This window comes from Thunnus albacares, chromosome 23 (assembly GCF_914725855.1).
Source record: "Thunnus albacares chromosome 23, fThuAlb1.1, whole genome shotgun sequence".
In the NCBI taxonomy this organism is placed as follows: Eukaryota; Metazoa; Chordata; class Actinopteri; order Scombriformes; family Scombridae; genus Thunnus; species Thunnus albacares.
This window is the reverse complement of record NC_058128.1, coordinates 19,673,652-19,699,213: the sequence shown is the minus strand read 5'-3', so window position 1 is coordinate 19,699,213 and position 25,562 is coordinate 19,673,652. Positions and strand designations below refer to the sequence as shown.

At 40.5% G+C, this 25,562-nt stretch overlaps 1 protein-coding gene across 2 annotated transcripts; it reads right to left on the bottom strand.

Moving 5' to 3' along the window:
• Positions 1-242: 242 nt before the first annotated feature.
• Positions 243-25,087, bottom strand: zgc:162331 (uncharacterized protein LOC793007 homolog). 2 transcript variants are annotated; one of them, XM_044342604.1, is made up of 5 exons: positions 23,673-25,087; positions 4,362-4,553; positions 3,624-3,777; positions 3,321-3,506; positions 243-2,347 (listed from the first exon to the last, which is right to left on the bottom strand). In XM_044342604.1, the coding sequence occupies exons 1-5, from the start codon at positions 23,944-23,946 to the stop codon at positions 2,005-2,007; spliced, it is 1,149 nt and encodes a 382-aa protein (XP_044198539.1). In that variant the 5' UTR covers positions 23,947-25,087; the 3' UTR covers positions 243-2,004. The 2 variants fall into 2 exon arrangements, with proteins under 2 accessions (XP_044198539.1, XP_044198540.1); XM_044342605.1 differs by lacking the exon at positions 23,673-25,087 and adding an exon at positions 9,950-10,109.
• Between the last annotated feature and the right edge of the window lie 475 nt (positions 25,088-25,562).

The window sequence follows — 25,562 nt, the reverse complement described above, 5'->3', positions numbered from 1 at the left end:
ACTCAGGTCCAGTGTGAACAGACAAATCACTCCATCCATATCATGTGTCGGTGTCGCTCTGCAGGCAAATGAGGTCATCTCCTCATTTTCAGCTGTGATGACATGATAAATGATCCATCTTTCTCTGTATTTCCTGTCCCTCTTGTCTTTGTCTTCTCCCTTCTTTCTCTCTTTATTCATCTATTTCCCTCCCTTCTGTCAGAAATAGCACTCACTGTGCAGCAAAGACACAAGATGAACTGTTCAACTAGACAAAAATCTGTTTTTATTGCAGTGTTATTATTATACATCAGTTTACAGTATGACTGTCCAGTCCAAGCCGTTTACCCCCGGATACACACCCCCCTTCAAAAAAGTGTAAAGTGCAGATTTGTTAATGTGTCTACTAGAGTACTCCTATTACAAATAAAAAAAGCAGCTAGAGGTTAAACTCACTAAAAAAGCAACAGTAAAGGGGCTCTTGCAGAGTTTATGATTTCAAAATGCAGGTACGTACAGCAGACCAAGGGAATAATGAAAGTATAAGATTAATTATTCATTAAAAAATGAAATTAGAAACAATATGCAAAGCTGCAGAACTGCAGCGGAGCTTTAGAGAATTCAAGTGAATTAGGGTTTATTGGCCCTTCTCAAACTTTACATTTCAGTGCAGTTCCCCCTGCATCAAGGACAAAGCAGCACTCTCACAGTGTATCTGACAAGCCTTCATCTCTTGTTATAACTCACATACTGAAGAGAACCTGTGTCATATCACACACTAGCCTTTTAAAAATAAAAATCAATAAAGTAGAATTTTCTCTGATTAATAACTGATCTGACATTGTCTGAAGGTCTGTGTATTCTATTCAATCATGTTCCTAAAACCCATCTGGAGCCCTAAATGACTCTGCCAACATATTTTACCAGTAAAACTGCCAACCATAAAACAAGCTTTTGTTATAAATTATGTGACAGACTGAGTTACGGCAGTGCAGTCAGAGGAAAACCAAACAGAGACAGTTCATTAACAATTTTGGTGAGAAAAAAGGATCAACTTAAAACACTCACTGCATTATTGAGTCCATACAAACAGCACAAAACTGGCTCCGTTCAGCAGTTGCAGCAACAACAGAATTTTAATCACAGTGTGCTTGCTACCCACAAATCCCTGTCGCCAATCCATGTTTCCCCACACAGTGTTGGAAAATACCAGGACATATTAACAGAGCTGTAAAGTGACCCAAAACCTTTGATTACATCACCCATGGCTTTGGTGAGATTTCAGGAGTTTAAGTTAAATCTTTAGTTTTAAAGCAAAAATATACATATATTTGTTGTTTTATTTTGGTCTAGATTAGATTTCTGTGGACTTGATAGGGAGGGAAGGTTGATAGAGATCATTTTCTAAACAATAAACTATTAAAAAATCAACATTGTTTAGAGGTTTGAGCTGCCTAAACACCGGCGGCCATTGTTGAAGTCCCTCAGTAAAGGTTATTCTTTCATGAGTGTCAACGGTTGAACTGAATTAGTACGTTTTAAAATAAACCTTCTAGTGTTCCCTTTACGACAGGCTACTTGAAGCTCTCTTATAATTTCTGACGGCTAAAAGAAAATAAGATCTACTCTTGTAGAAAGTGCGGTAGCAGTTCAGGAAGCATCGAGGGACAAGAAATCTAAGGTGTTCAGTTCCTGTTGAGTCCAAGTTGCAGGAGAAGTCCAGCAAGCATGCAGTAAGAGGGGGAGCTACTATGCGGGCTGCATCTCCATTTCTACTCTTATCCTTCATGTTTGCTTTGGAGCATCACATTTGCAGTCTTGTGTGGGAGAAAAGGACATGAAACAGTAAAAAGACTTCACGTGTCTCCAAAATGTGCCTGTAGATGTCACATCCAAGCTGAAAAGTGACGCTTTCTCTCTCCTTCAACATCTTCAGCAATGATGGCACAACACCCCGTACATCTTCAGATGTTGCCCCAACTTGATTTGTTTTCCTTTCATTCTTATAGAAAGTGGAAGGCGGAGCTACTGCCACGGCCGCTGTGGTGTTGGGTTAGGGTTGGGGTAGATTGGAGCCGGGGTTGGGTGAGGGTAGGCGGGCACAGCTGTGTTGGGGTTAGGCGGGTACGTCGGGGTAGGGTACTGCGCCATGATGTGAGGCTGAGTGTGGGTGGCTGTGTGGGTGGGTGAGGAGGCGGCAGAGGTAGAGGGGAGATGGAGGTAGAGAGGGGCGGATGGAGCGGAAGGGGCAGAAGGGGCGGAGGGCGCTGTCGGGGTCGGGACCCGCTGCAGGACGACATGCGGGTAAAGCTGAGATTCGGAACGGTAGAGGCCGGGCAGAGAGGCCTTCAGCAAACTCTCCTGACTCCTGTGTGAAAGAGAGAAAGAACGAGAGAAAGCGATGACATAAATCTTTAAAAACAGATCTTTGAAAACAGGTCAGAAATGCTCTATATGTGTTTCATTTTTCAAACACTTGAGAGCCAGCCTAATTCATGCTTTTTAACTTAAAATTAGATGGGCAGCTAGATCCTTTCTGTCAAGAAGACTTCTGTCAGTTTGTTGAACTACAAAAACACACAGCCCACCTGCAATCACAGAAATGTTTTTTGTAGCCAAGTTTAGCCATAACGGAATTAAAATGAACTAGTCACAGCTCATATAATTTGACATTACTGACATTTATCATTTTAAGCACTAGCTAAAAATGAGAAGCTGCTACCTGAATGTTTTATACTTTGCTCTTTGCTAATGAGAGGGATTCTTTTTAGCTTTGTATTAACTAATAAGAGATGTGTTAGCATAAGAGCTTAGCAAACATAATTATTTAGCTGTTGTAATAGTGTAGTAATAGTCTTCACGTGCCAGTCAGTTTATCAACTTGAAAACTCAAATACTTAACCTCAGACATTTAACCTAATTATAACTGGTTTATTTGTTGATTTTGATATTAGCACCATCTTAAAGGTAGAGTTTATTGGTGTGTCTGAGGGTTTTCTGTATTTTCCTGGTTTTCTTGAAATCTATCAAGTACTGATGAAGATCTACAGAGGAAAACCTTCATTTCTTATCATTTCCCTCTTTGTTTGAATACTTATGAATTAAATGACACTGAATGGAATGGAGCAATGTAATAAGGGGATGTTTGCAGGATCAAAAAATCAATTTCCCTTCAATTAAACTTCAAATTTGGGTTACCAGTAGGCTGGAAAACTGTTCAGTGTTGGAGGAGCTTTATGCTTCTTTAAAGTCTCCTCCTAGTTTCTCTGCATTTTGTAATACAAAGCATGCTCCTTCATGCTGACTGTGGTTCTCTATAGACGTGAGTGCTGCCAGTTTACCTCTGGTATCCTCTGTTCTCATACCCACTGAGGCCTCCAGTCAGGTAGAGCGGGCTGTCCGGTGCCAGACGGGGGTTCATCCTCTGGGAGAGATGGAAGATCTTGGGAGGAGGGAAGGCTTCCCACTCACCCTCTTCTCTCTCCAGCCAACATTCACTGCGACGGGCTGAGCGCTTTTCTCTGCGTCTGAGGAGGAGAGCACTTTATCACTTTTGTGGTGCCCATATACCAACAACCAAAGGCTGGATGTAATTGAGGGATCCAACTGCAGGGGTTGTATTCATGGTTATTTTTTGCATCTACCTGCTCCGTCCCTCTTTTTTGGCTCTGTCCCGGCTGGATCGTTCCTGCAGACAGCAGATGAGGAAGGACAGGGACATGGTGAGGATGACGATGCCACTCACCACTGAAGCCAACACAGCCACTCTCAGTCCACGGTCCTCTGGCCTGGGGATCGCTGTGGGGCAAAATAATTTACACTGTACTGAAAAGAATCAGGTGACACTTTTATGTCTAAATAAACTTGTCTTTAAATTTTAGCAATACATGTGATATCATATTGGCACTTTTAAAAAGATTTATCCTGCAACAAATTCCATGTTCTTCCTCTAGAACCACCATTTTGCATACAGTCGATGTTTGGATGCTTTTTGGATTCAGTAACATTTCTGTTGCCTTTCCTCTATCCAGCATGATGTTAATTTCACATGACATGTTTGCATGTCGAGAGGAAACGTTAGAAACGTTCCCTGAGCATAAAAATGTGCTGTGCAAGTTCACCAGCATTGCTTTACATGCAAGCTGCAACCAGATTTCACGCACAACCAGAGCTGTGGAGTGAGAACTAGTCCAACCGCTGCAATGTAGTAGTTGTTCTTACTGACTGTAGGCGAAAATAGCAAGTTTAAAAAAGGCTTGGGTATTTTATGAAGATGTTTAAAACATGAGTCAGTAAAGTAAAGTGAAGCTGAAACTCTGGCTCATTTTCCCAAATATGCTTCTGTGTAAATCTTGTCTAGATCTCTGCTTAAACGTGCTTACCTTCACATACAGGCAGGTAGTTGCTCCACTGCGGTTTGCCATTCCTGACATTACAGTAGATTTTGTCGCTGCCAACCAGCTGGTATCCCTCACGGCACCAGAACGCCAAGATGCTGCCGACTGACACACCTGTGCCGCTCTCCACATAGAAGGAACCCCGACGTGGTGGCAGGACAGGGGTACAGGACAGACCTGAGGAGAGATAAAACAGATCAAATTTTAGATGGATTGTCATGAAATTTTGTACAGACATTCGTGGTCTAGAGGAAAAAGTGTAAACATTGGGGATCTCGTGACTTTTCCTGGTACTACCAGCTGGTTATCATTTTTGTTTTTTAATGCAATGTCTCAACGACTATTGGATTGATTGCCATGGAATTTGGTGCAAATATTCAAGGTTCTAAGAGGCTGAATCCTAATTTTGGTGATCCTCTGACTTTTCATTCAGTGCTACCAGCTGGACAAAGTTTTCACATCTTCAGTGAAAGATCTCAACATTTACTTGATGGATTGGCACAAAGTTTGTACACACATTCATGGTTCCCAGATGATGAATCCCAATAACTTAATACTGTAGCACTACTAATTATTTGATAGATTGTCATAAAATTTGGCACAGACATTCATTTTACCTCAGGGTGAATCGTAATAACTTATTTTCTGAATTATCATGCTAACATGTTAAAATAAGATGATGAACATGGTAACACTGCTGTTTCTGAGTACAGCCTCACAGAGCAGCAAGCATGACTACAGACGCTTAGTCCTGTTTAAGTAGTTACACGTAGTACTGGTAGAGTTTAAGTCAAGTTTTATCAGTCAAAAAAAGCAAAAAGCAAAACTCCAATTTGTTAGTTGTCGCCTGGTGTCTTGATCCATTGCACTCTGGTCATTTTCCTGCAATTAGGTGTATATATTTGTCTTTTTGGTATTTCTACAATGGATTTCTCTGTGTATTATTTTTGACTGTTGTTGCATAATGGCACTTGTAGAAAAAAGCTTCTCTTTGATCTGAGTGACACCATTTACTGTGTATCGTTGCCTCCAGAAGAGCAGGGTTTTTGGGTTTTAAGGTCTCCGGAGGGGGTTTTCTTTTATTGTGCAGGGACTAGTTGCAAGAACTGGTATAAAGTGCCTTGCACGATTGAAGGTAGGTGGAAGTCTTGTTGTACTCATCAATAGCTGTTAAGTTTTTAACAGTGTTGATGTCTTTTAATGACTTTAAACTGTCTATTTGCCCCACTATCTCTTCCTAATGCACCTATTTCCTTTTTCTTGGTCTCCCTCTCTGTCCAACATTTTCCTCCATTTCCCAGCCTTTCTCTTTACCACTCTCTCCCTCTTCTTTCTCTTTTTTCTTAGCTAAGGCCAAAGTGTCTGTTTTCTACACTGGGATTAGCAGTTACACTAGATAGATAGAGAGAGAGGGAGAGACAGAAAGTACTATTTTTATCTTCCTTATGCTACAATACGCAAATACCTCTGAGAGGTCTCATGATACAGCAGCTATTGTTAGACTTTGCTGCAGGGATTTTTGAGGCTCTCAGGAACTCTCATGTGAACCTACAGCTTCGCTGGTTGCACAAAGCATCCCACATTTATCTGAAAGACTTCACTCAGACAGAAAGTAATGTTTTTTTTTCTACATTATAGCACAAAGTGACTATCTGATATCTGCAGGGGGCTGACAAGGTTATTGATCAATGCTGATGACTCAGCAATTACTTGGCCAGCTGCTGGGATTTCTGGCTTCTAAAATCTCTGACTCGTACTTTGTTATGGCCAGTATGTTAGGCATGAATTTATGTGCAAAAACACTTCAACTGTATCGACTATAAAAACAAGATGATTAGATTGTTATCCAAAATTATATTTTACTTAAAATGAACTGAAAGGAAGGGTCATGTTTGCACTGACTATAAAGATGGTGGACAGCTTCCTGTCATAAACTAAACAAACCCCATCTAGCTTCATTATAGGTGCAATATTATTCATTTTTAATAAATTGAGTGATTTGGTATGATGCATCTTCACTTGAATCACTAACAGGAGCCAACATTCACTAAAAAACATTCAGCTGCACTAGATTTCAATTATGAAAATGATTTGTTTACTTTAAAGCTGCAATTGATTTTTGGCCACTTTTGGGTGCAGCACAAGGAGCTGTAAACACAACACTGACGTATTATCACCTTATAAAGTTGATATGGTGAATGTGTTAGCAAACATTTACACATCCAACCGACACAAGTCTGAGTAATACTTCTTACCACCCAATGAATCTAAGTCCAATATTCACTCTCCTTTAAGCTCCTCCTTGGTAAATAAGTGGTACTTTAGCGGCTAATTGCTCTACTATGCTCACCAGCTAGCCGCTAACTTTGTCTGTCTGCCATTTGGGGTTTGGCAGGTAGTAGACAGTGGGTTTATAAGTCCTTTCTTTACTGAAAACAGCTTCCTGATGTGTCTGGAAACAAGACTGATGAGAGTAGTGAGAGTGAACCCAAACAGTACGCTGTGGCCTGTAAAACCAAAACAATTAGCTGAAAGACACTAAAATGCTTAATAGAGCTGAGGGAAATTCTACGAGGGGTGATCACTATACTATTAATTTTTTCATTGTTAATATAAAAAAAATGATTAGTGCAGCTTTAAAAGTATTGGTCAGTTTAAAGGAACAATTGCTTTGAAGAAAAATTACAGCATGATGTTGAGTGTTGCTGATGTTTTAATGAGTAATAGCCAGAAGGGCATGTGATGCTGCAGTTTGCTTTGCTGTGTCAGTATTAGTGTAATCTGTGTGTGTGTGTGTGTGTGTATGTGTGTGTGTGTGTGTGTGTGTGAGAGAGAGAGAGAGAGAGAGAGAGAGAGACAGAAAGAGATGTCATCCCAGTATAAGACCCTGTGAACATGCAAGCTGCTCTCTGCTGATTAGGAGCGACAGATGGGAGGATTTCTGCAGCGGTAGAGAAGGCGAGAGAGGATCCCGTGATCCTGTATGAAGATGACAGCATCCCCTCCCTCTCTCTCTCTCTCTCTCACACACACACACACATAAACACACACACCCATAAACATCAAGGCACACACACTAGACACGTGCGTAATGCGTACAGTACAGGGAAACAAGGACAAGCTGACTTGTTTTTGAAGGGGAAACTAAAAGCCATTCTGTTTCCCCTTAGAGACCTTTTACTGATGCTGTCTCTGTGTGTGTGCAGTATGTATGTGAGCGTGCCTATACGTGTGTCTATCAGGTGGTCACCTCCACAACTAAATGCTGAAGAAAATACTGGGGTATCAGTTGCTCCAGGGGCTGATACACAACATCAATCATTTTTTCCACAGGTTTTGGTGTTTATTGATATCTGTCTAAGCATATTACAGTTATATGACTTGCATATTACTTGCTCAAACCACCTCAGCTACCTAAAATAGCTTCTGGTAGCTTCTTAAAATAGCTAGATTTATAAAACAGTTTGATAAAACTGATTGATATTTGAATTTTTCTTGTCATGGCCTCAATCCTGGTCTAAGCAGTGACTAGTATGCACATGAAGTAATAACAGGGATTGACATTATCATATCACTAAGTCTGCTGTTCAGATGAGCTTCAGTGAGTTTTAATGAAGCATGGACATTGAGGAATAGTTTATCTTAGCTTTTTTTTTTTTTTTTGCCGATGCCAGGCTTAGCAAAAACTGTTGCTCTTTGAAAATAATATAATCCCGTCATTGTGTTTGAGAGATGTAAATCTCTCAGTGAAATAATACTAAGGGATCAAATTTGCATTTGAATGAAAGAGATATGATATTGTTTAATTAAAATAAGGTGGTTTTAATTATCATCTGAGATTCATCCCGTGACTTTATCGCTTCTCATTTCAGCACCAAGAGCTTGTTTATAATGATCTATTAAACAGACTCACACATACCTCAGAACTGTTTTCTGCAATAACAGCTGCATAAATACCAACATTCTCCACACTAACATTTAAATTCATAGTATTCATTGTTTTTTGTCACTTGGGGGCAGTGGAACAAGCTGTAAACACATTGAGGAGTTATCATCTTATAAAGTTGTTATGGTGAAGATGTTAACGTACAGTTAACCACAGTTGCAGAGCAACATTAGTAATCACTGGGAGTCATGTTTCTGGCCACCTGACAAATTTAAGTCCAACATTTACTCTGCTTTTATCTCTGTTTTGGTCACCATCAACTCTTAAGAAAAATATCTGGCTAATAAATGTTACTACATGCTTCACTTTGTCGACCAGCTAGTTGCAAACTTTGTCTACTGGTTTTCTGGTGGCGGGCAGGTAGTGTGCCATGAAGAATTTTCACTAAAACACCTGTGTACTGCAGCTACAAATTGACAAGAGTGGTGAGAGTGTCCCATAACAGTAAATTTGTGGGGGCAATACCAAAACAACAAGCTAAAAGAAGCTAAAATGCTCGGTAGAGCTGAGGGGAATTAGGTTATAATTATCTGTGGGTTTGTCATGATCAATACAGTATAAATTATTTTGTGTTTATATTACAAGACCTATTTGGTTGTTTAATTTGGAGGACTTGTTGGAGCAAGTACAGTATGTGTTCTGGAAACTAACACCTAGTCATAGGACTTAAATCTGTAATGCACCTCCCAAGCTTCCTCACACACACAGACACACACACTCCTGCCTGCCAAAGAAAAAAGTCTTTACCTCTAGCTTATAAAGCCAGATAAAATATTGAACATATTACGTGACAGTGTGTGTCTTAAGACTCTAGTGGAGGTGGGTTTTTTTGCTTGCTGTTACCACGGTGCAGCAGGAAACCCGTCGCTATCTCTACAAACCGTTGAAGTAACACGCTGTAGTAAACAGAGAAGAACAGCAATGCTGATGTGAAGCAAACAAACAAAACACCCCAACTGGAGCCCATGCAGCATCAATAAAAAGTGGAATTAATGCCGAATAGATTAAAAATGTGCGTTGGTTTTGGTGTGCAGTTGATCTTTCTGTAGTTGACTTTGGATGGAAGTTAGCTTGTGTGTTTGTGCATAGGATTTGTGTGTGTACGTGGCTGAAATCTGTATTAGTGTTCAGGTAGTGTGTGTTTTATACGCAGAGAGGAGACCACATTAGCTGTGTGTGTGTGTTGACTCTGCTGTCTGTTTGTTCAGTCCTGTTGGTTCGGCCCCATTCAGAAAAGCCTCTCTGTCATTGTAGGTTCCGTGGGTTGCCAATCAGAGAGTTCAGTTGCCAACGGGGCGCTAATACACCTCTGAGCCCTCAAACCTGGCAACCAGACACCATCAACCAAACATCCACTTTGCTGTATTCTTCTCTACCCTCCCACCACTCATCTCTGTCTCAGGGAAGCACTCGGAATAGTTTGTGATTAAATAAAGATTAGTTTCCCTGCATTAAAGATTAAAGAAACACACACATGCACAGAATGAGTGAACAGAACAAACACACACTAGCTGGATGCACCCATGTCATGCACACATGTATGATGAATGTGTGGAGTTACGCACAGATGTTATGTACAATGCATGCCTGTGCACACTCACTCACACATTTGTATTAGAATACTCACAACCTTCAGTCATTCCCAGGAGCGAGTTGCAGGGGAATATCTTTTACAAGAGTACTCCAAAGAGTGGTCGAAATTAGTGCACACAGCAAAGGCCCAGATATCTTGATTTTTGTCCCTAGTATGGGTCAAGCTCCAAAAAATCTGGATCCTGTATTTTCCCTGCAAAAAGAAGTCCGTTTTTATGGAAGTCTATGAGAAAATGACCCTACTACTTACTTGATTTATTACCTCAGTAAACAGTTTCCTAATGAGTTTATGGTCTCAATTGCTAGTTTCAAGCCTTCTTAAATACAGCATGATGTTCATTTTGTAAATTATGGTCCCATTTAGAGTGAAATAGATGATAAAGTAGCGTATTCTTTAGGGTGTGGCTACGTTGCGGTTGACATGGTTACGTAACGTAACCATGGCTTAACCCCAGAGTATAGGTGTAGCTGCTGCTATTTCAGTGTGTGTTTTCAGTTCATGAAAATTAATTATAATATTTTCGTCACCTAAAAAAGTCTTGTCCAGCTTTTGGTTGTGATAAAATACCCTCTCAGGAGTTGGAAGTTCAGTTTTTCCGGTGAGTACTTTTTGTTTTAATGGTTTTAGAATTTCGGAAATTAGCATTAGCATTTTCACTGTTAACTGTAGATTGTAAATGCACCTTGCTAACCAAGGTCCACATATCGTCACCTCTGGCTCCAAAAATCAAACATGGCAACGATCAAATCCAAGATGGCGATGGTCAAAAAGCTAAACTTCAAAACGGCAGTTCACAAACCAATGGGTGATGTCACGGTGACTACGTCCATATTTTATACAGTCTATGATTATCACTTTATAAAAGTTGAATACATGAATAGTGTGTTAGTTAACAGTTCTTTATTTACACAGCTAGCAGACAGAACAACTTAATCATTCAATTGGAGCCTGTCTAAATGCATGCTAGTGTTGTCTGTCCATATTTCTGTCCATCCGACAAATGTTAAGTTTGAATATTTTTTTGGTTTTCATCAACTCCTGAGGAAAAATATCCTCCAATAGCTAGTTTTGTCTGTCTGCCTTGTGGTCCTGGTCCAGTAGTTTATGGTGGGTTTATCAAAGCTTTTATCAGCTAAAATCAATTGTGAAGTTGCGAGTCATAAACCCAAAATGATAGGCTGAAAGATGTTAAAACATTGATGTGAAGGCAACTGCAGATATGGGTGAAAATAATCTGTGGATTTGTCATTACACGACACCCTTCTCACATTACACATTGTTACTTGATCCATTGTTAATATGAAAATGTGTTTTCTGCAATGCCTAGCAAAGTGCAACTAGTTTTAATTGACACATGAGTGATGCTGTTTTATTCTGAAAAACTTTTATTTGAAATCACTGGATTGTCTGCTTTCCTTTCAAGGAGGGAAGACTCATGCTTTCCCTCTTTCATGCTGTGTCAGTTTTTCCTTGATAAACAATGGATAAAAATAACCTTCTTCTGTGTCAGACTTAACCAAATGCTAAAAGTCAAAGTTGAAGTTAATGTAAGATGGCATTCTTGGCTGACAGATGACTAGCTTCATCTCACTCATCCCTGTGTTACTGTCTGTTTCTTGAGTGTTTTTCGGTCCCTTTGCTCCAGCTGCTCTTTATGTGATCTGACCTCAAATAAACATGCCTCATTCTCCTCTCTATCATCACTGTATCTATTTCTGTGGCACCTCACTGATGCGCTGTATCACAACTGATTACCTAATCCCCCCGGCTCTTGCTCTGCCTGCGTAGTGTGTGTTCCTATGCAAACACATAAAGGCATGCATGTGTGCCTCTGCCATGTGAGTGCTTGTGTCCAGTGCGTACTTAATGCTTACCCTGTTTAGGTTGTTTTTGAAAAATTAATAGAATGAAATAAAGTGATCAAGGATACTTACTCGACACGCACAGTGAGATTATGCTGACTATGTGCAAAAACCAGAAAGCGAAGCTGAAAGGTACTCATGTTCTCCTTCAGTCAGCAGCTTTGACTCGATCTGACTGAGGATAATCTGTTCGGTTAAACAGAGCAGGGACATTTCAAACTACACACTTCACTGATTGACTGGTTCACCTCTCTGACGCCCCTGGGGCTCAACTGCCGCCATGTAAGAAAAAAGAATTATTGGCACTGAAAAAGCAGCACATTTCAGCAGGAGGCCTTCATCAAAGTTACATGACAGAGACAAGATATCTTAAATTCCTCGTTCTTCTCTTGCATGTTCAGCCATCGTGTCTGTCTCATTGTTTAAACTGGAATAAGTCAACTAAAACTCATTGTGGCATTCTGGAAATTTAGGAAACTGAGAAGTATACAGTAGGTCCTTGGTGGATATTCAGAAAGGTAAAAGACAAATTTCTATCACAAAAGAAAATTGGAAATAGATCTGAAGGGGATTTCTGTTAGCTTTTGGGACATTTGTATTTTTAAAAAGTACATTTCCAATAAAAGAGTTTTTGTTGAAATTTTTGTCTACTGGAGCACTTGTGTTAGCTTTTCTTACCAATTCTATCATTTGTCTTCTACCAACTCCCTCATTTGATCATTTCAAATCAATAGTTTGATATTTTGGGAAATGTGCTTTTTTCCCACTCTTTTGCCAAGAGTTAGTGGAGAAGATTGTTACCATTCAATAAGTAGAAAGTGATATTGAACTTATCTTACTTGGCAAAAAAAAAGAATAAGCATATTTCCATATTGTTTATTGTTGAACTATTGCTTTAATTGATTATGCCTACTGTGATTGTGATTTTGTATGACACAATGTGCCGAAAAAACAGTTCAGATGAGTTAATTTGGGGTGCATTTGTCTTTGCTGCCTCTTTACTTTCATTCCTCCTGCCCTTCAGTTGTTACCACCCTTCTAAAACTGTTAGGGCAGAGAGAAGGCTCCTTTCAAACGCTCCCTCAGTGACTTTGTTCAGCGACTGGTGCTGTTTTTAAGCCGTGGGAAGGTAATAATGAAGTTGAGTCACTGCCAGCAGCCATATTGGATTGACAAGCAGGAGACAGAGGGAACTCTTTGTCTGTAGCTCGCCAAGCCCGCAGGGCTCAGGAGTGACGATAGTGTGTGTCACTGACAGAAATACCCATGGCTTTAAATGTGTGTATGTGTTTGTGCCTGTGTATGTACCTTGGCATGTACTGTACGTGTCCTCACAGAAATTCTTCTTGTGGTACATCTTTGTTTGTAGAAATACAGACATCATGTGGGCGACTGTGGCTAAGGAGGTAGAGCAGGTCGACCACCAATTACATGGATGGTGGTTCAATCCCCGATCCCATTGTCTGTGGGAGAGACACTGAACCCAAAATTGCTCCCACTGGTGAGACCTCGGTAGATCCATGCAAGGTACAAGGTTCCTTTGAATTTTAGCTCTTCGCTTAAACAGTGAAAGTTTTGTGTTGCCATATATACCATATATACGCCAACTTGGTTTTATTGTATATGAGAACAGGCAGATCAAACTGTCTGTGGATCTGAAGTGGTAAAGATTTTAGCATGGCTTCCAATACACTCTTAAAAAAAACCTCAAATGGACAGAAGTAATTGGCTTTAAAATGCACTACCTGCTGCTACCAGTGAGTGTGTATGCATTTGTATTCCTGTGTGTTAGCGTGTCACAGGATTTCTAGGCACCAGAAATAGCCTGGAATATATAAAGGTAATTGGCTTTGCCTGTCAGATAATCAGATTAAAGTCATTGTAAGGTTTCACATTCACGTTTCAGGCTTTTAGTTGACGATCTTATCTAAAGAGACTCCGAGTAAGGAGTAAGCAGCTTATAGTAATCATGAGGTAGATGCTGTATTTAAACCTTAACATCAGTGTTTTTGTTCAAGAAGTTGGATTCTTTTAGAATATTTTTCCACCTACATAGAACTACCAGACCATGAATGTGGTTGCTGACCACTTAACAGCACACCATTGCACTTGTTTTATTCTGCAGTGATTCCTTTTTGAAGGACTATAACAAAATAGTGAAGGGAGGCTGATTCCCTCAGAAGGTACTGTTTCAGAAAAGTCTGTAAAGTATGCATTTTTTGACATAAAAGACAGTAAGGATTCACTGTAAACTCCTGCTTGACCAGATTAAGAGGTAGACTGCCTGCTACGATTGTTTGCAAAGTTTGGACACCCCTTGACAAATAACATATTTTTGTCATTTTTTAATTGAAAAGATGTAAACATAGTCTCTCTAGGATATGAAACATAAAACAATATTTTCAGCAAACATTAATGCATGTGATGCCGCTGCGACAGCGTCTATGTGTACCAGTTAGGAGTCCCGCCAAACAATTCTACTAAAAACTGACTTCTAATGGGTTTTTTTGGGAGTGGATCTTTCTGATCTAACTTATTTTATCACAGCTGAAGGAAATTATCCACCACCTGGAGACAGAAATCCGGGAATAGGACAGGATGATTGACGGCTTTGTATTGGTCGCTTCTGCACAGGCGAAGCATATCTCATATATGCAGTCGTCTACTCTTGCTGTTCCATTGACCCGATTGCCCTCCTTCCAAATGTCACAAGCCTTAATCTCAGACTCGGACATCTGCCCTGGACTCCTCTCTGGCTACAGCCATGGGACAGCCAAACAAATGACAGGGTAGGGCCCCTCCTCATGTCACAGAATGCTTAAGGAGGCTGTGATCAGAGGATCTGGAGGTCTCCCTCGCCCAGGGCCAGCAGAGAACCATTCTGCCAAGACGGACCCTGTCTTGGCACCCTAACTCACCTGTCCAGACCGCCCATCCACAACTGGTGAGTTCACCACATCCTGTGGTCACTGAACATGTGCTATTTTGTCCTGATTGCACTTAGTCTCCATCCCTTCATCCACCAAACTGATAGCTGGTGATTCCATAATCAGGAGTGTACGTTCCCTCAACACAGCCACACACTGCCTCCCTAGTGCCCCTGTCATCCTGGAAAAGCTCCTGGTACTACTGCCTTCCTTCCTGACCACCATTAAACGAATAATTGTTCATGTGGGAACAAATGACACAGTCCATCAACAGTCTGGGCTGACTAGAATATATTTTAACCACCTTTTTAACTTTTTAAAACAATGTGGCAAATCTGTCTTCATTTCTGGACCCATCCCCACACTGTCCCGCAGTGCCGGTCAATTCAGCAGTCCTCAGTGATGTGGTTTTTATTGACAATTTTTATTTGTTTTGGGATCAATTGTCCCTTTTTAAGAGAGATGGAATCCACCTGGACAAACTGGGCTAACAAATGCTAGCCACTAACGTTCAGCACGTGGTGCAGTCCTCTCCACATGACTAATTGTTCACACTCCAAACACAGCCCCTGGAATCCTCCTCCTCATTTCTGGTTTCATCTCAGGCTACTCTTTTCAGCTCTAGTCCCTTCCTACTGTCTTCCCCCTGTTTCCAGCTCTAGTCCCTTCCAACTGTCCTACCGGGCATTAGCACCTTCACCGGTTCATCTCCCTATTCAGACTGTTGTTACAGATAGGGCTTCCTGTCCACATTGCACTTTTAATTCTAAATGAGTTTATCTCCTCCGCCCTCCTAGATTTCTTGTTCCTCACTGAAACTTGGACTCTGATGAATATAGCCAGCTGTCAGAACTTGGTCCTCCTGATCATAACTTTTTTTTTTAAGCTCACCCAGGCTTAGTGCAGGAGGTATTGCAGTCATTTAAAAAAATGCAACTAGTGCACTCCCATTGCTTCTAATATTTACACCAGTTTTGAGGTTTTTATGTTTAAAACAGATGGTGCAAATCCTGTCCATGTGTAACTGTATATCGCCTGCCCAAACAGAATGCCATTTTCCTAAGTGAATTCTCTGAGTTTTTATCATCAGTTGTTTCAAACTTTTGGTAATTTGGTAACCGTCTGGGAATTCAGCCAACACCGCTGAATTTCTTGGAACTGGACTCTTAACTTTGCTCAGCATGTTGCCAGCCCAACTAACAACTGTGGCCATACCTTGGACTTAGGTATTTACACTTGATCTGACCACTGCCTCTCTGGATGTGGAGGATTTGGGTGTCTCAGATCATCAGTGTATCAGGTTCTCCACCTTGTTTCACACCGTCCCCAATCCTCAATTACCAACTCCCACTCTATAAATACATCTACTGCAAGTAAATTCTCAAATGCCTACATAGCATCCTCTCTACTCAGCAGCATTAAGGCCCAACCCCTTAAGGTGAACACAGACCAATTGGTCGCAAAGTTTAATTCAATCTGTGGAGACATCTTGAACTCTGTTGCCCCTCTGAAAGTAAGAAAACCTAGAGCCAAAACTCAGCCATGGCTGAACAACGACAACTGTGCTTAGGCAATTATGTAGAAAGGCAGAATGTAAATGATAAAAAGATAGTCTACAGGTTTCATTTGAGATACCGAAAGGTTGTCTGACAAATTATTAGCAATCTTTCAAAGCTGCAAGAGCAAAATATTTTGCCACCATTATCTCCAGAAAATTCCCACGGTCCCAAAGTTCTGTTCCACACAATTGAATCAGTTCTAAACCTTGTTGTTGCCACTGTCCTATGCTGACCACAGCCATTTGTGAGGACCACCTGCCCCTTGGACATTGTTCTTACTTACTTTTTAAAGGAAGTATTGGACACTGTAGGTCCCACAGTCTCTCTTATTATAAACAGCAGTCTTGCAAATGGAACTGTCTCACCCTGCTTTACACATGCAATAGTCCAACCACTTATCGAAAAGCCTAACAATGACAAATCAGAACTAAACAATGTCCGTCCCATCTCCAAGCTCCCTTGCTTGTCCAACGTACAAATTAAAAATTCCAATCAGGCTTCAGGGCTCATCACAGCAAAGAACCTGCTGTTCTCAAAGTCTCAAATTACCTACTTTTGTCTTTAGAAGACAATGGTAAATGTGCTGTTCTTTTAGACCTTAGCGTGGCTTTTGATATAGTTGACCATTGTAGTCTACTAAACCATCTCAAGGACCAGGTTGGCATCCAGGGCACTGCCAATCCATTTGAGGGCCCATTTTATGCTTTGTATATTCTTCCTTTAGGCTCTTCTGCAAGCACAAGCTCTCCTTTCACTGTTATGCAGATGACACTCAAATATACCTTCCACTGAGTCAAAGGGATTCCAACTCTATCACATCCATCCGTAATTGCCTCCAGGATGTGAAATGCTGGATGGCAAAAAACTATCTTCAGTTGAATGTTATATAAGATGGAAATATATGTTTTTTGTCCCTCCAACACCACCGGGAGTGTAGCGAGCCACTTAGGGCCACTGACATCGAACCTTTATGCACATGCCAGGAATCTTGGTGTCATCTTTGACTCAGCACTGAAATTTGACAAAGAGATCAACTCTGTGATGAAGGTTGCTATTTTCAGCTGAGGAACATTCCCAAACTAAAGTCCATCCTCTCACTCAATGATATGAAGACTGTTACCACCGCATTAATCTCCTCAAGGCTGGATTATTACTGTTCCTGGGTGCTGGTCAGTCCTCTTTGTCTCACCTGCAGCTGGTGCAGAATGCTACAGTGAGACTCCTAACTGGTACTAGAAAGAGAGACAGCATTACACTGGTAGTAGCATCCCTGCACTGGCTACCTATCAAATACAGGACAGAATTCAAAGTTCTTATTTGTTTTTAAAGCCATACATAGGTTGGCGCCCCTGTACATTCAGAACTTCTCTAGGCCTCTTAGATCCTCAGAACAATTGCTTTTAACTGTTCCACGATCGAGGCCAGTGGGTAAGGGAAATTGTGCCTTTGCAGTTCCAAAGCTTTGGAATACTCTTCTGCTTTTGATCAAGTGTGCCCCCTCCATTGACACTTTTAAGACAAAACTCAAGATGTACATGTTTGACCTTTGGTTGCTCTTAGTATTTTAGTATTTTTATAATCTTTTTTATAATATTTTATTTTTTATGAATTGATCTTACAAGTTTTATTCTGTTTCACATTTGTACACATATTTTGACATTGCCTCGTATTTTATCATTGCCATTCAATGTTGTTTATCGTGCCTTTTTACTATATTTGTGTCTTTTTACTACTGATGTCATTTCACTCGCTACTGTTGTGCCTTTTACTAAACATAATTTTACTAAACCTACCTTGAAATCCATCATGGGCTACCTCAAGAGACACAAGCTGAAGGTTTTGGAATGGCCCTCATAGTCCCCTGACTTAAACATTATTGAAAATCTGTGGGTAGATCCTAAAAGAGCTGTGCATGTAAGACGGCCCAATATCGCAGAACTAGGAGCTGTTTGCAAGGAAGAATGGGAGAAATCCCAAATACATGAATTGAAAGACTTTTAGCTGGCTACAAAAAGTGCTTGCAAGCTATGATACCTGCCAGAGGGGGTGTTACTAAGAACTGACTATGTGGGGTGCCCAAACCTCTGCACATGCCACAATGTTTTTATTTTTGTTCAATGTATGACATAAAAAGCAACTGAGCATTAATGTTTGCTGAAAATTATGTTTTGTGTTCCATATCCTAGAGAGGCCATGTTTACATCTTTTCAATTAAAAAATCACCAAAATATGTTATTTGTCAAGGGGTGCCCAAACTTTTGCATACAACCGTAAGTAAGTGATATAGGCCTCGTTTCGGGATTAAGCCTAACACTAACTCTCACACACTCTGTAGAGGTTAATTGGTTGTGTTACCGTGTTAATGTTAAGACTCATGGCTTTTCTACAGCTGAAATAACTGTTGCTCATCAGCAGCCTGCCAGGTCCTCAACAGGAGGTTGACCTGGATAGCTACTGTACCACTGCAGCTTTGCCAAAATCTTCGTCCGAACATGAAAAAAATGCCATAAATAGTACACAGCGAATCCTTTCTACCACATTGGAGGTCACTTATTTCAATGCATTATTCTTAAGTGTTTTGCTTTATCTGCTTAACTTACTTCTTCGCATTCCTATTTTCCTACATTTTCTAAAATGCTTTTTGAATCCCAATAGAATTAACTTTGTGACTTTTGCATTAAGCTGTTGGTTTGTTGTTTCTACATCTATATATTCATTTAAATACCTTCAAGTTTTTTTAAAGTATGAACTTTGAATGTGTAGTTCTGCAAACTGATACGAGTCTTCTGCTCACACTGCATGCATGCTGTGTGTGTACTTTGTTTCTGTTTACTGGCATAGAGAGCATACTCTATACCCTGCTTTTACTCCGGTGAACAGCGTGTATATGGATATACTCTAATTAATCATGTCTATTGTGCTGAATACTGCCTGTCGATACTGTTAGATAAGACACAACAAAATGGACTCTTCATCCAAGAGCAAAACAGGTCAGTACATTCAGTTGTGAGAGGAGGTACAAACAGCAATAAAAGGTGCATTTACATGGAAATAAAATAAAATCGAAGATAAAGATGCTATTAAAACATTTCACAGAGAAAATAAACACAAGAAGCCCCACAGGATATAAGTGTGTGTAAATGAAGTCTGATATAGAAAGAGGAGCACCTGAGGACAAGCTAATCAATAGCAGAACTCTGATCAATTCATTTCCAGGAACAGCCCACGGAGAGGATTCCTGGACGAGCTGCATAATCAGTCAAGGCTTGTATTGACGGAGCCTGAAAGCCCTGATTTGATCCAACGCTCCAAGGCTCTGTGCGCTAAACCTTCACATGCCACCAGTTTTATTGATTTTAAAACAGTGGATTCAGTAAGCAGGCGTAGGGATGGAGGAGACTTTCACACTGTCTACCCTGAAGACACTGAATCTTTACCACCTCCAACTGACCTTCGACCTCTGACATCTGTGATATGACACTGAACAAGCTTTGTACACTGCTCTGAACTAATACATGAAAGATATTCAGGAATTGGTTTAATGGAAACTATGGATGTAGACTTTTTAAGGTTTTAAACATTTGGTTCTGTACAGTAAGTCCACTCTATATTGACATATTCAACCTACATGCTGCAAAGAGTCACTATAACAGTGAAATCAGGCCTACATGTACACGTGTAGAGATTGTGGAGTAGCTCAACTAATGAGAAAAAACTGAAATTAGAATTTGATTAAAAAAACTAAAACAACAATTACATATTGAGACAGCTGCAAGACCTGAACACCATATGTTGTGGCAGAGAGTATGTGAAATTTAGGGCAAGTGAGCAGAGAGGTCTAAATAGTTAGCTAAAAGTAATGCTTGCAGTTCAAATAATAATAAATTATGCATAAACAGTAGGCTAATCCATTTATCTATCACTTTAAGTAAATAGTTAACTAAAAGTAATGAATAAACAGTAAAGGCTTAGCTAAAAGTAATGAAAAAACAGGAAATGTTTAACTAATAGTAATGAATAAACAGTAAACAGTTAGCTAAAAGTAATGAATAAATAGTAAATGGTTAGCTAAAACTAATGAATAAACTGTAAACAGTAAGCTAAAGGCAATGGGTAAACCGTAAATGGCTAGCTAAAAGTAATGAATAAATGGTTGAAATTGTTACCTACAAGTAGTAGTTAAACAGTAAATAGTTGGCTAAAAGTAACGGGCAAAACTTTTAAATAGATATGTAAAATTGATAATTGGTGAAATAGCTAAGTGGTTGAAATAGATATCTAAATCGATGACGATAGTTAGCTAAAAGTAATGGGTAAATGGTTGAAATAGCTAAAGGTAATGATGGTTGAATTAGATAACTAAATGAATGAATGAAAAGTTCAAACTAATAGTTAAAAGTAATGGATAAATGGTTGAAATGTGTAGCCTCTGTAGAATTACTGACGCAAAGTTGACCAAATTGACAGAAACAGTTCAACTGTATGACAATATCCACTTTTATATAGATGATGATGTTGAATAACATCCAGTTTAAAATCACCTCAAATGAACATGTTTGGAATATGATGGCTGGTGTCCATGAAGGGATACTTAAGTTCATCTAACATGGCTGTGGGGATAGGTCTGATAAAAACGGTTGGGAACCCATGCATCAACTCTTCCTGGAAAGACACGTCCAGTTTTGTCTTCAATCAGTGGTTTTGCTTTTGGCTGCTTTATGAATCCTCCATGTCCAAAACCTCTGCATGTACAAAAGCTTTCTATATTTAACTGCTTTTATTTTATTGTCCTATAAATGACAGCTGAGAAAGACTTTATCCTTGAGAAGCCAAAAACTGAAATGCCTAAAATGTCCAAACATAAACGCAGTTTTGCTTCTGTAATCCAGACCTGAGGGAAAGAGCCAAATAGGCTTAAATTGTGGTGAAAAAAGTAAACAAAATAAGGATCGCTGCTTTTATCTGTTAATGCTTGTGGGAATAAGTACTTTATACCGTCAAACACACACCACATGCACACAAACACACACACACACACACACGTGTACACACACACACACACACACACACACACACACACACTTTGGTTTTGAGAGCAATATTTTTAAGCACACCTCCAGGATTTTGAGTTTTTGGAAACTCTCTCAAATAAAAGCTGTGGTCTGGTGTAATTCATGCATGTGGTGTGATGTGGCAAGCAGCTGATCACCTGTGTATGTGTGTGCTTTTGTGTGTACGTGTATTATTAAAGTATAAAGGGCTTTCTGCTCTGTCAGACACAGAGCTGCCGTTATGAAATGAGCAACTGTGTTGTTTATTCTCTAAACCTTTAAGAAGATTGGTGTTGCTTGGGCTGAGTGCGTTCATTTCGTGTGTGTGTGTGTGTGTGTGTGTGTGTGTGTGTGTGTAATATGTGTGTATTAGGCACGTGATTTGCATTTTGTCATCTGCTGAAGGCTATTTATTCGTACACGTGAGGATATCAGCTGTGTGAATGATAAAGGGTGGGCGAGTGACATAAGAATAAATGTGAAAAATGAAAGAGAGTGGAAGGAAACAAAAGAACAAACAAGAAGTGACACAAAGAGAGAAGAAAAAAAATGAAAAATAAGAGCAAAACAAGGAGCGGGAGAAAAAAATGAAGTGACAGAAAAGGCAATTAGTAGAAAAAGAGAGACAGATGAGACAGAGGTTGGAGAAAGTAAACAAGGAGTGAAAAAGTGACATGCAGTATAGACAGAGAGGAGAAAAGGAGAGCGAGAGAGAGACAGGAAATGGACAGAGGGAGTAGAGGAGAAGAGAAAGGCAGCTCATGCTCCAGTGGAGGTGAAGTCATGCGAGTGGCGCTGCAGCTTTCTCTTCAGGCTGAGCAGCTCCAGCCTGGACATAACGAACTGTCTTTAACTGCATCACCTGCCACCTCACACACACACACACACACACACACACAAACACACATACACACACATACACACACACACAAAAGTGCACATTTGCTTGCAAGCACTCAATTTTCTGTAGTCTTAGTTAAGCATACAAGAGTTAGGCATAAACACACATGTAGAAACACTGAAGTTGGTACTTCTATACTTGGGTTAGGGGTAGTTGTGCAGACCAGCTTGTTAACAAAATACATTCTCTAGTCCCCATACAAACCATCACCATTATAATCCCAATCTTTACCCTAACCTTAACCTAAAGTAACTGTAACCTAACCCTAACTGTAAAACCAAGTCTTAACCCTCACACACCTCCCAAAACACACACATTCATGTACACGTGCATGCACTTGCACTGACAAATATGTGCACATGTATCAAACTGCACACCCGGATTTACTATTAATCAATAGCAAAGCAGAGTAAGTACACATGCTAGTACATTTGCGTGCACAAACACCACACGCACACACAACAGCTGCCAGGGTGATACAGATGTTTATTTGCAGTAATCAAACTTTGTCGCCTCCCTAATGAGTTTCGAGGGGGAAAATCAATAAGAACCTTTTAGTTTTGTGAGTGCTTTTTCTTGGGGAGTGATTTTAAGAGTAAGTCTCTTCTTGGATGGGTGATCACGCGAATAAATGCTAACCAGCTTTCAATGAATCCATGCAGGACCTGCATACCGAATTAGAGCTCCTTCAGTTATTTTCGTCGAACTGTTTGCCCCTCAAGTAGTGTTTACAGTAGTGCTGGTTAAGTGTTAGAGTTAGGTTAAGCAGCCTATCATAGAGGATACTTGGGGTTAGGGCTAAGGTTAGGTTCAGGTCAAGGTAAGATGAAACACAAACTGAAAGAGAAAGAGACTTAACAAGTATGGTTTCAAGAACCTTTAAGGACTTGTTGTAATTACTTGTGTATTTTCTGTAAATACCCACATTCGGTAAGATTTTTAAGGCCATTGGGAGCTATAATAACAAAGCAACTTTTGATTATACAGGAATTGAGATTTAAGTTTTACTGGTGGTGTGACACTGATTGGTTAACAATATACAGTACGTATTATCTAAATCTAAACACTGTGGAGTCATCAAACGACAGTTGGTGACCAAGACAAAAAGTTTTGGATTTGGCAATTTAGCTGTAATTCCTGATCAGGTTAGATAATGGGTCACAGAACACAGTGTAACACCGGGAGTGTGAGGTGTCATCTTTTGTCCAGAGTATAGAGTAAACATCTACTTTTTCAACTACTACTTATTTCAATGTGAAATGAGGAGCTTCAGAGGAACAGCTTGGTCAACTGTTTCAATTGGGGACGTAATTGTACAACAGCTTTCTTTCAATGTAGACTCAACTTCACTTCAGGCATGCAGCTGAAAACTTTTTGTACACAAGAAATCATCATTTAACTTCACACAGATAGGAAAAAGGAAGGAATCAATGGGTTGTTTGACCGACAGACTAACCTGTATAGTTGCTGGTGGCTGAGGGAGTTTGTGTCTCTGTCTGAGCCTCTGTCTGTGCTTCTGTCAGTGTCTGGGTTTCAGTCTGCAGGTCCGGCTGCAGCTGAATCGTTGTGACGGTCCAGTCCTCTGGCAGCGACGTGGCAGCGGTGCTCTGCAAGCTTTCGGGGCTCAATGTGGAGCCTTTAGCAAGGACCAGGACACACAGCAAGGGGCTCAGCAGCACCCAGAGGTGGCTGCCTGCGCTTTGAGTTGTGGGTCCCACTTTTGGAAACATGGGGCCAGGTAATGAAGAAGAGCTCTGTGAGAGGAAGAGGAAAAAAGGGAGGAAGGATTCACAGCATCATGCTCAGGAGTCTCAATATGAGGAAGATCCTTCAGGGGGAAAGTTTGTTGCTTCTTCTTCTTCTTCTTGTTTTCCCTTCTGTTTTCCTGCTGTCCTCCTCCTTCTCTCCTCTTCTCTTCTCCAGCTTCTTCACACTCTTTTCCTCTTGTCTGTCCTCTTCTTTTTCTCCCTTCACTCCCTTGGCGGAGAGAGGAAAATCCCCTCTGTGCTGCGGCTCATGATGCTGGAGGTATGACAGAGAAAGAGAGGGAGTGAGCGGGTGTGTGCGTTCATATGTGCATGTACGGTAGATCCAGCTGTAATCTGCTTGCTCTCTGCTCACTTGCCGTTGTTTTCTCTCCAGCCTTCCCTCAGCTCGTTCAGCCGTGCTCTCAGTGCTCACTCGGTTCGCTGCTTGCTCTCTCTCTCTCTCTCGCTCTCTCTCTCTCACTCTGATCTCCAGCTGGGCTGACTGAGCGCTTGCATAACAGTAACTCATTCGCTGAGCTGTGCTGAGCTGTAACTCATGCAGCCTTAAGTCCTGATATTCCTGGTAGCTGCTCTTTCCCTCTCTGCCCCTCTCACCCTGTTTCTCTCTACCTCTCTCTGTTGATTCAGTGTATTGAGTGTATGGACAGTTGAGGGTGTTGCTTGGAAGTTTACAGAGAAACCATTCACACGATCAATGTTTGCTATTGGAACACTAGCAGCTGGAGGGTAAAACTCAATGCCACCAGGCTGACCCAAACTGAATGTTCAGCAGAACATTAGCGTAACAGGCAGATGAGATAAACTGAACAGACAGAATAACATTGTCATCCAATATGTGGCTGGGGCATCAAAACACACAAGCTCCTCCAACTACAAGTGCAACATACTGTAGTATAGGCAGTGTGGGACTGTGAATGGCATATGGACCAGGTGACCAAACAATCACTGAATAACATAGGATGGCAGATATCTCAGGTCAAGGCTCTATTAGTCTACTTCCTTTCGCTCCTTTGAGGTACACAGTGTACGCAGTTTGAACAGAGAGGACTGTTGTTTGGAAAGGGAAGTGAGAAGTAAAGCTTAATTCTTAGTTGTGTGTTTGGAGGTTACTGTGTGGCGTTAGTGGGTTTATGTGTAAGCTCTGTTGCCTCACCGCAGCTAATGTGCAGCTTCTCAAAAATGGAACCATACTGTTGGCTAGAATTGTTCAGTACATGCACAAACAAACTTTTAATACAGAATCTCTAAACTGAACTGACTATACTGACTCACCTTTGTCACTGACTGAATTAGTAGCTTTTAGCAGTGGAGCTCACCTCACTGGTGACTGCAAAAAGAACCCACGGAAACAATCATGTCATTATACTTTTGCAAATATGTGGCTGCTGAGGGATTAACCTTATATAAAATGCTGTATATGACTAGTTTTGCACTGAACTGGATGTAACAGCTTGAACTAGCAACAATCTGAATATACTACTGAACGGAAGACTGTCAGAGTCAGAGTAGAGAGCTGAAGTGAATTCAACAGTGATGCAATCGCTTAGCTTAGAAAAAAGTGAACAAATGAAAGTGAA

What these genes read in the sequence shown, in the direction of transcription:
- zgc:162331 (XM_044342604.1), bottom strand. Translation starts at nt 23,946, where the DNA reads ATGTTTCCAAAAGTGGGACCCACAACTCAAAGCGCAGGCAGCCACCTC. An exon ending in CTACCTGCCTGTATGTGAAG is followed by an intron (nt 3,778 to 4,361) that starts GTAAGCACGTTT and finishes TTTGCCCCACAG; the next exon opens with CGATCCCCAGGCCAGAGGAC. An exon ending in GAGAACAGAGGATACCAGAG is followed by an intron (nt 2,348 to 3,320) that starts GTAAACTGGCAG and finishes TCTTTCACACAG; the next exon opens with GAGTCAGGAGAGTTTGCTGA.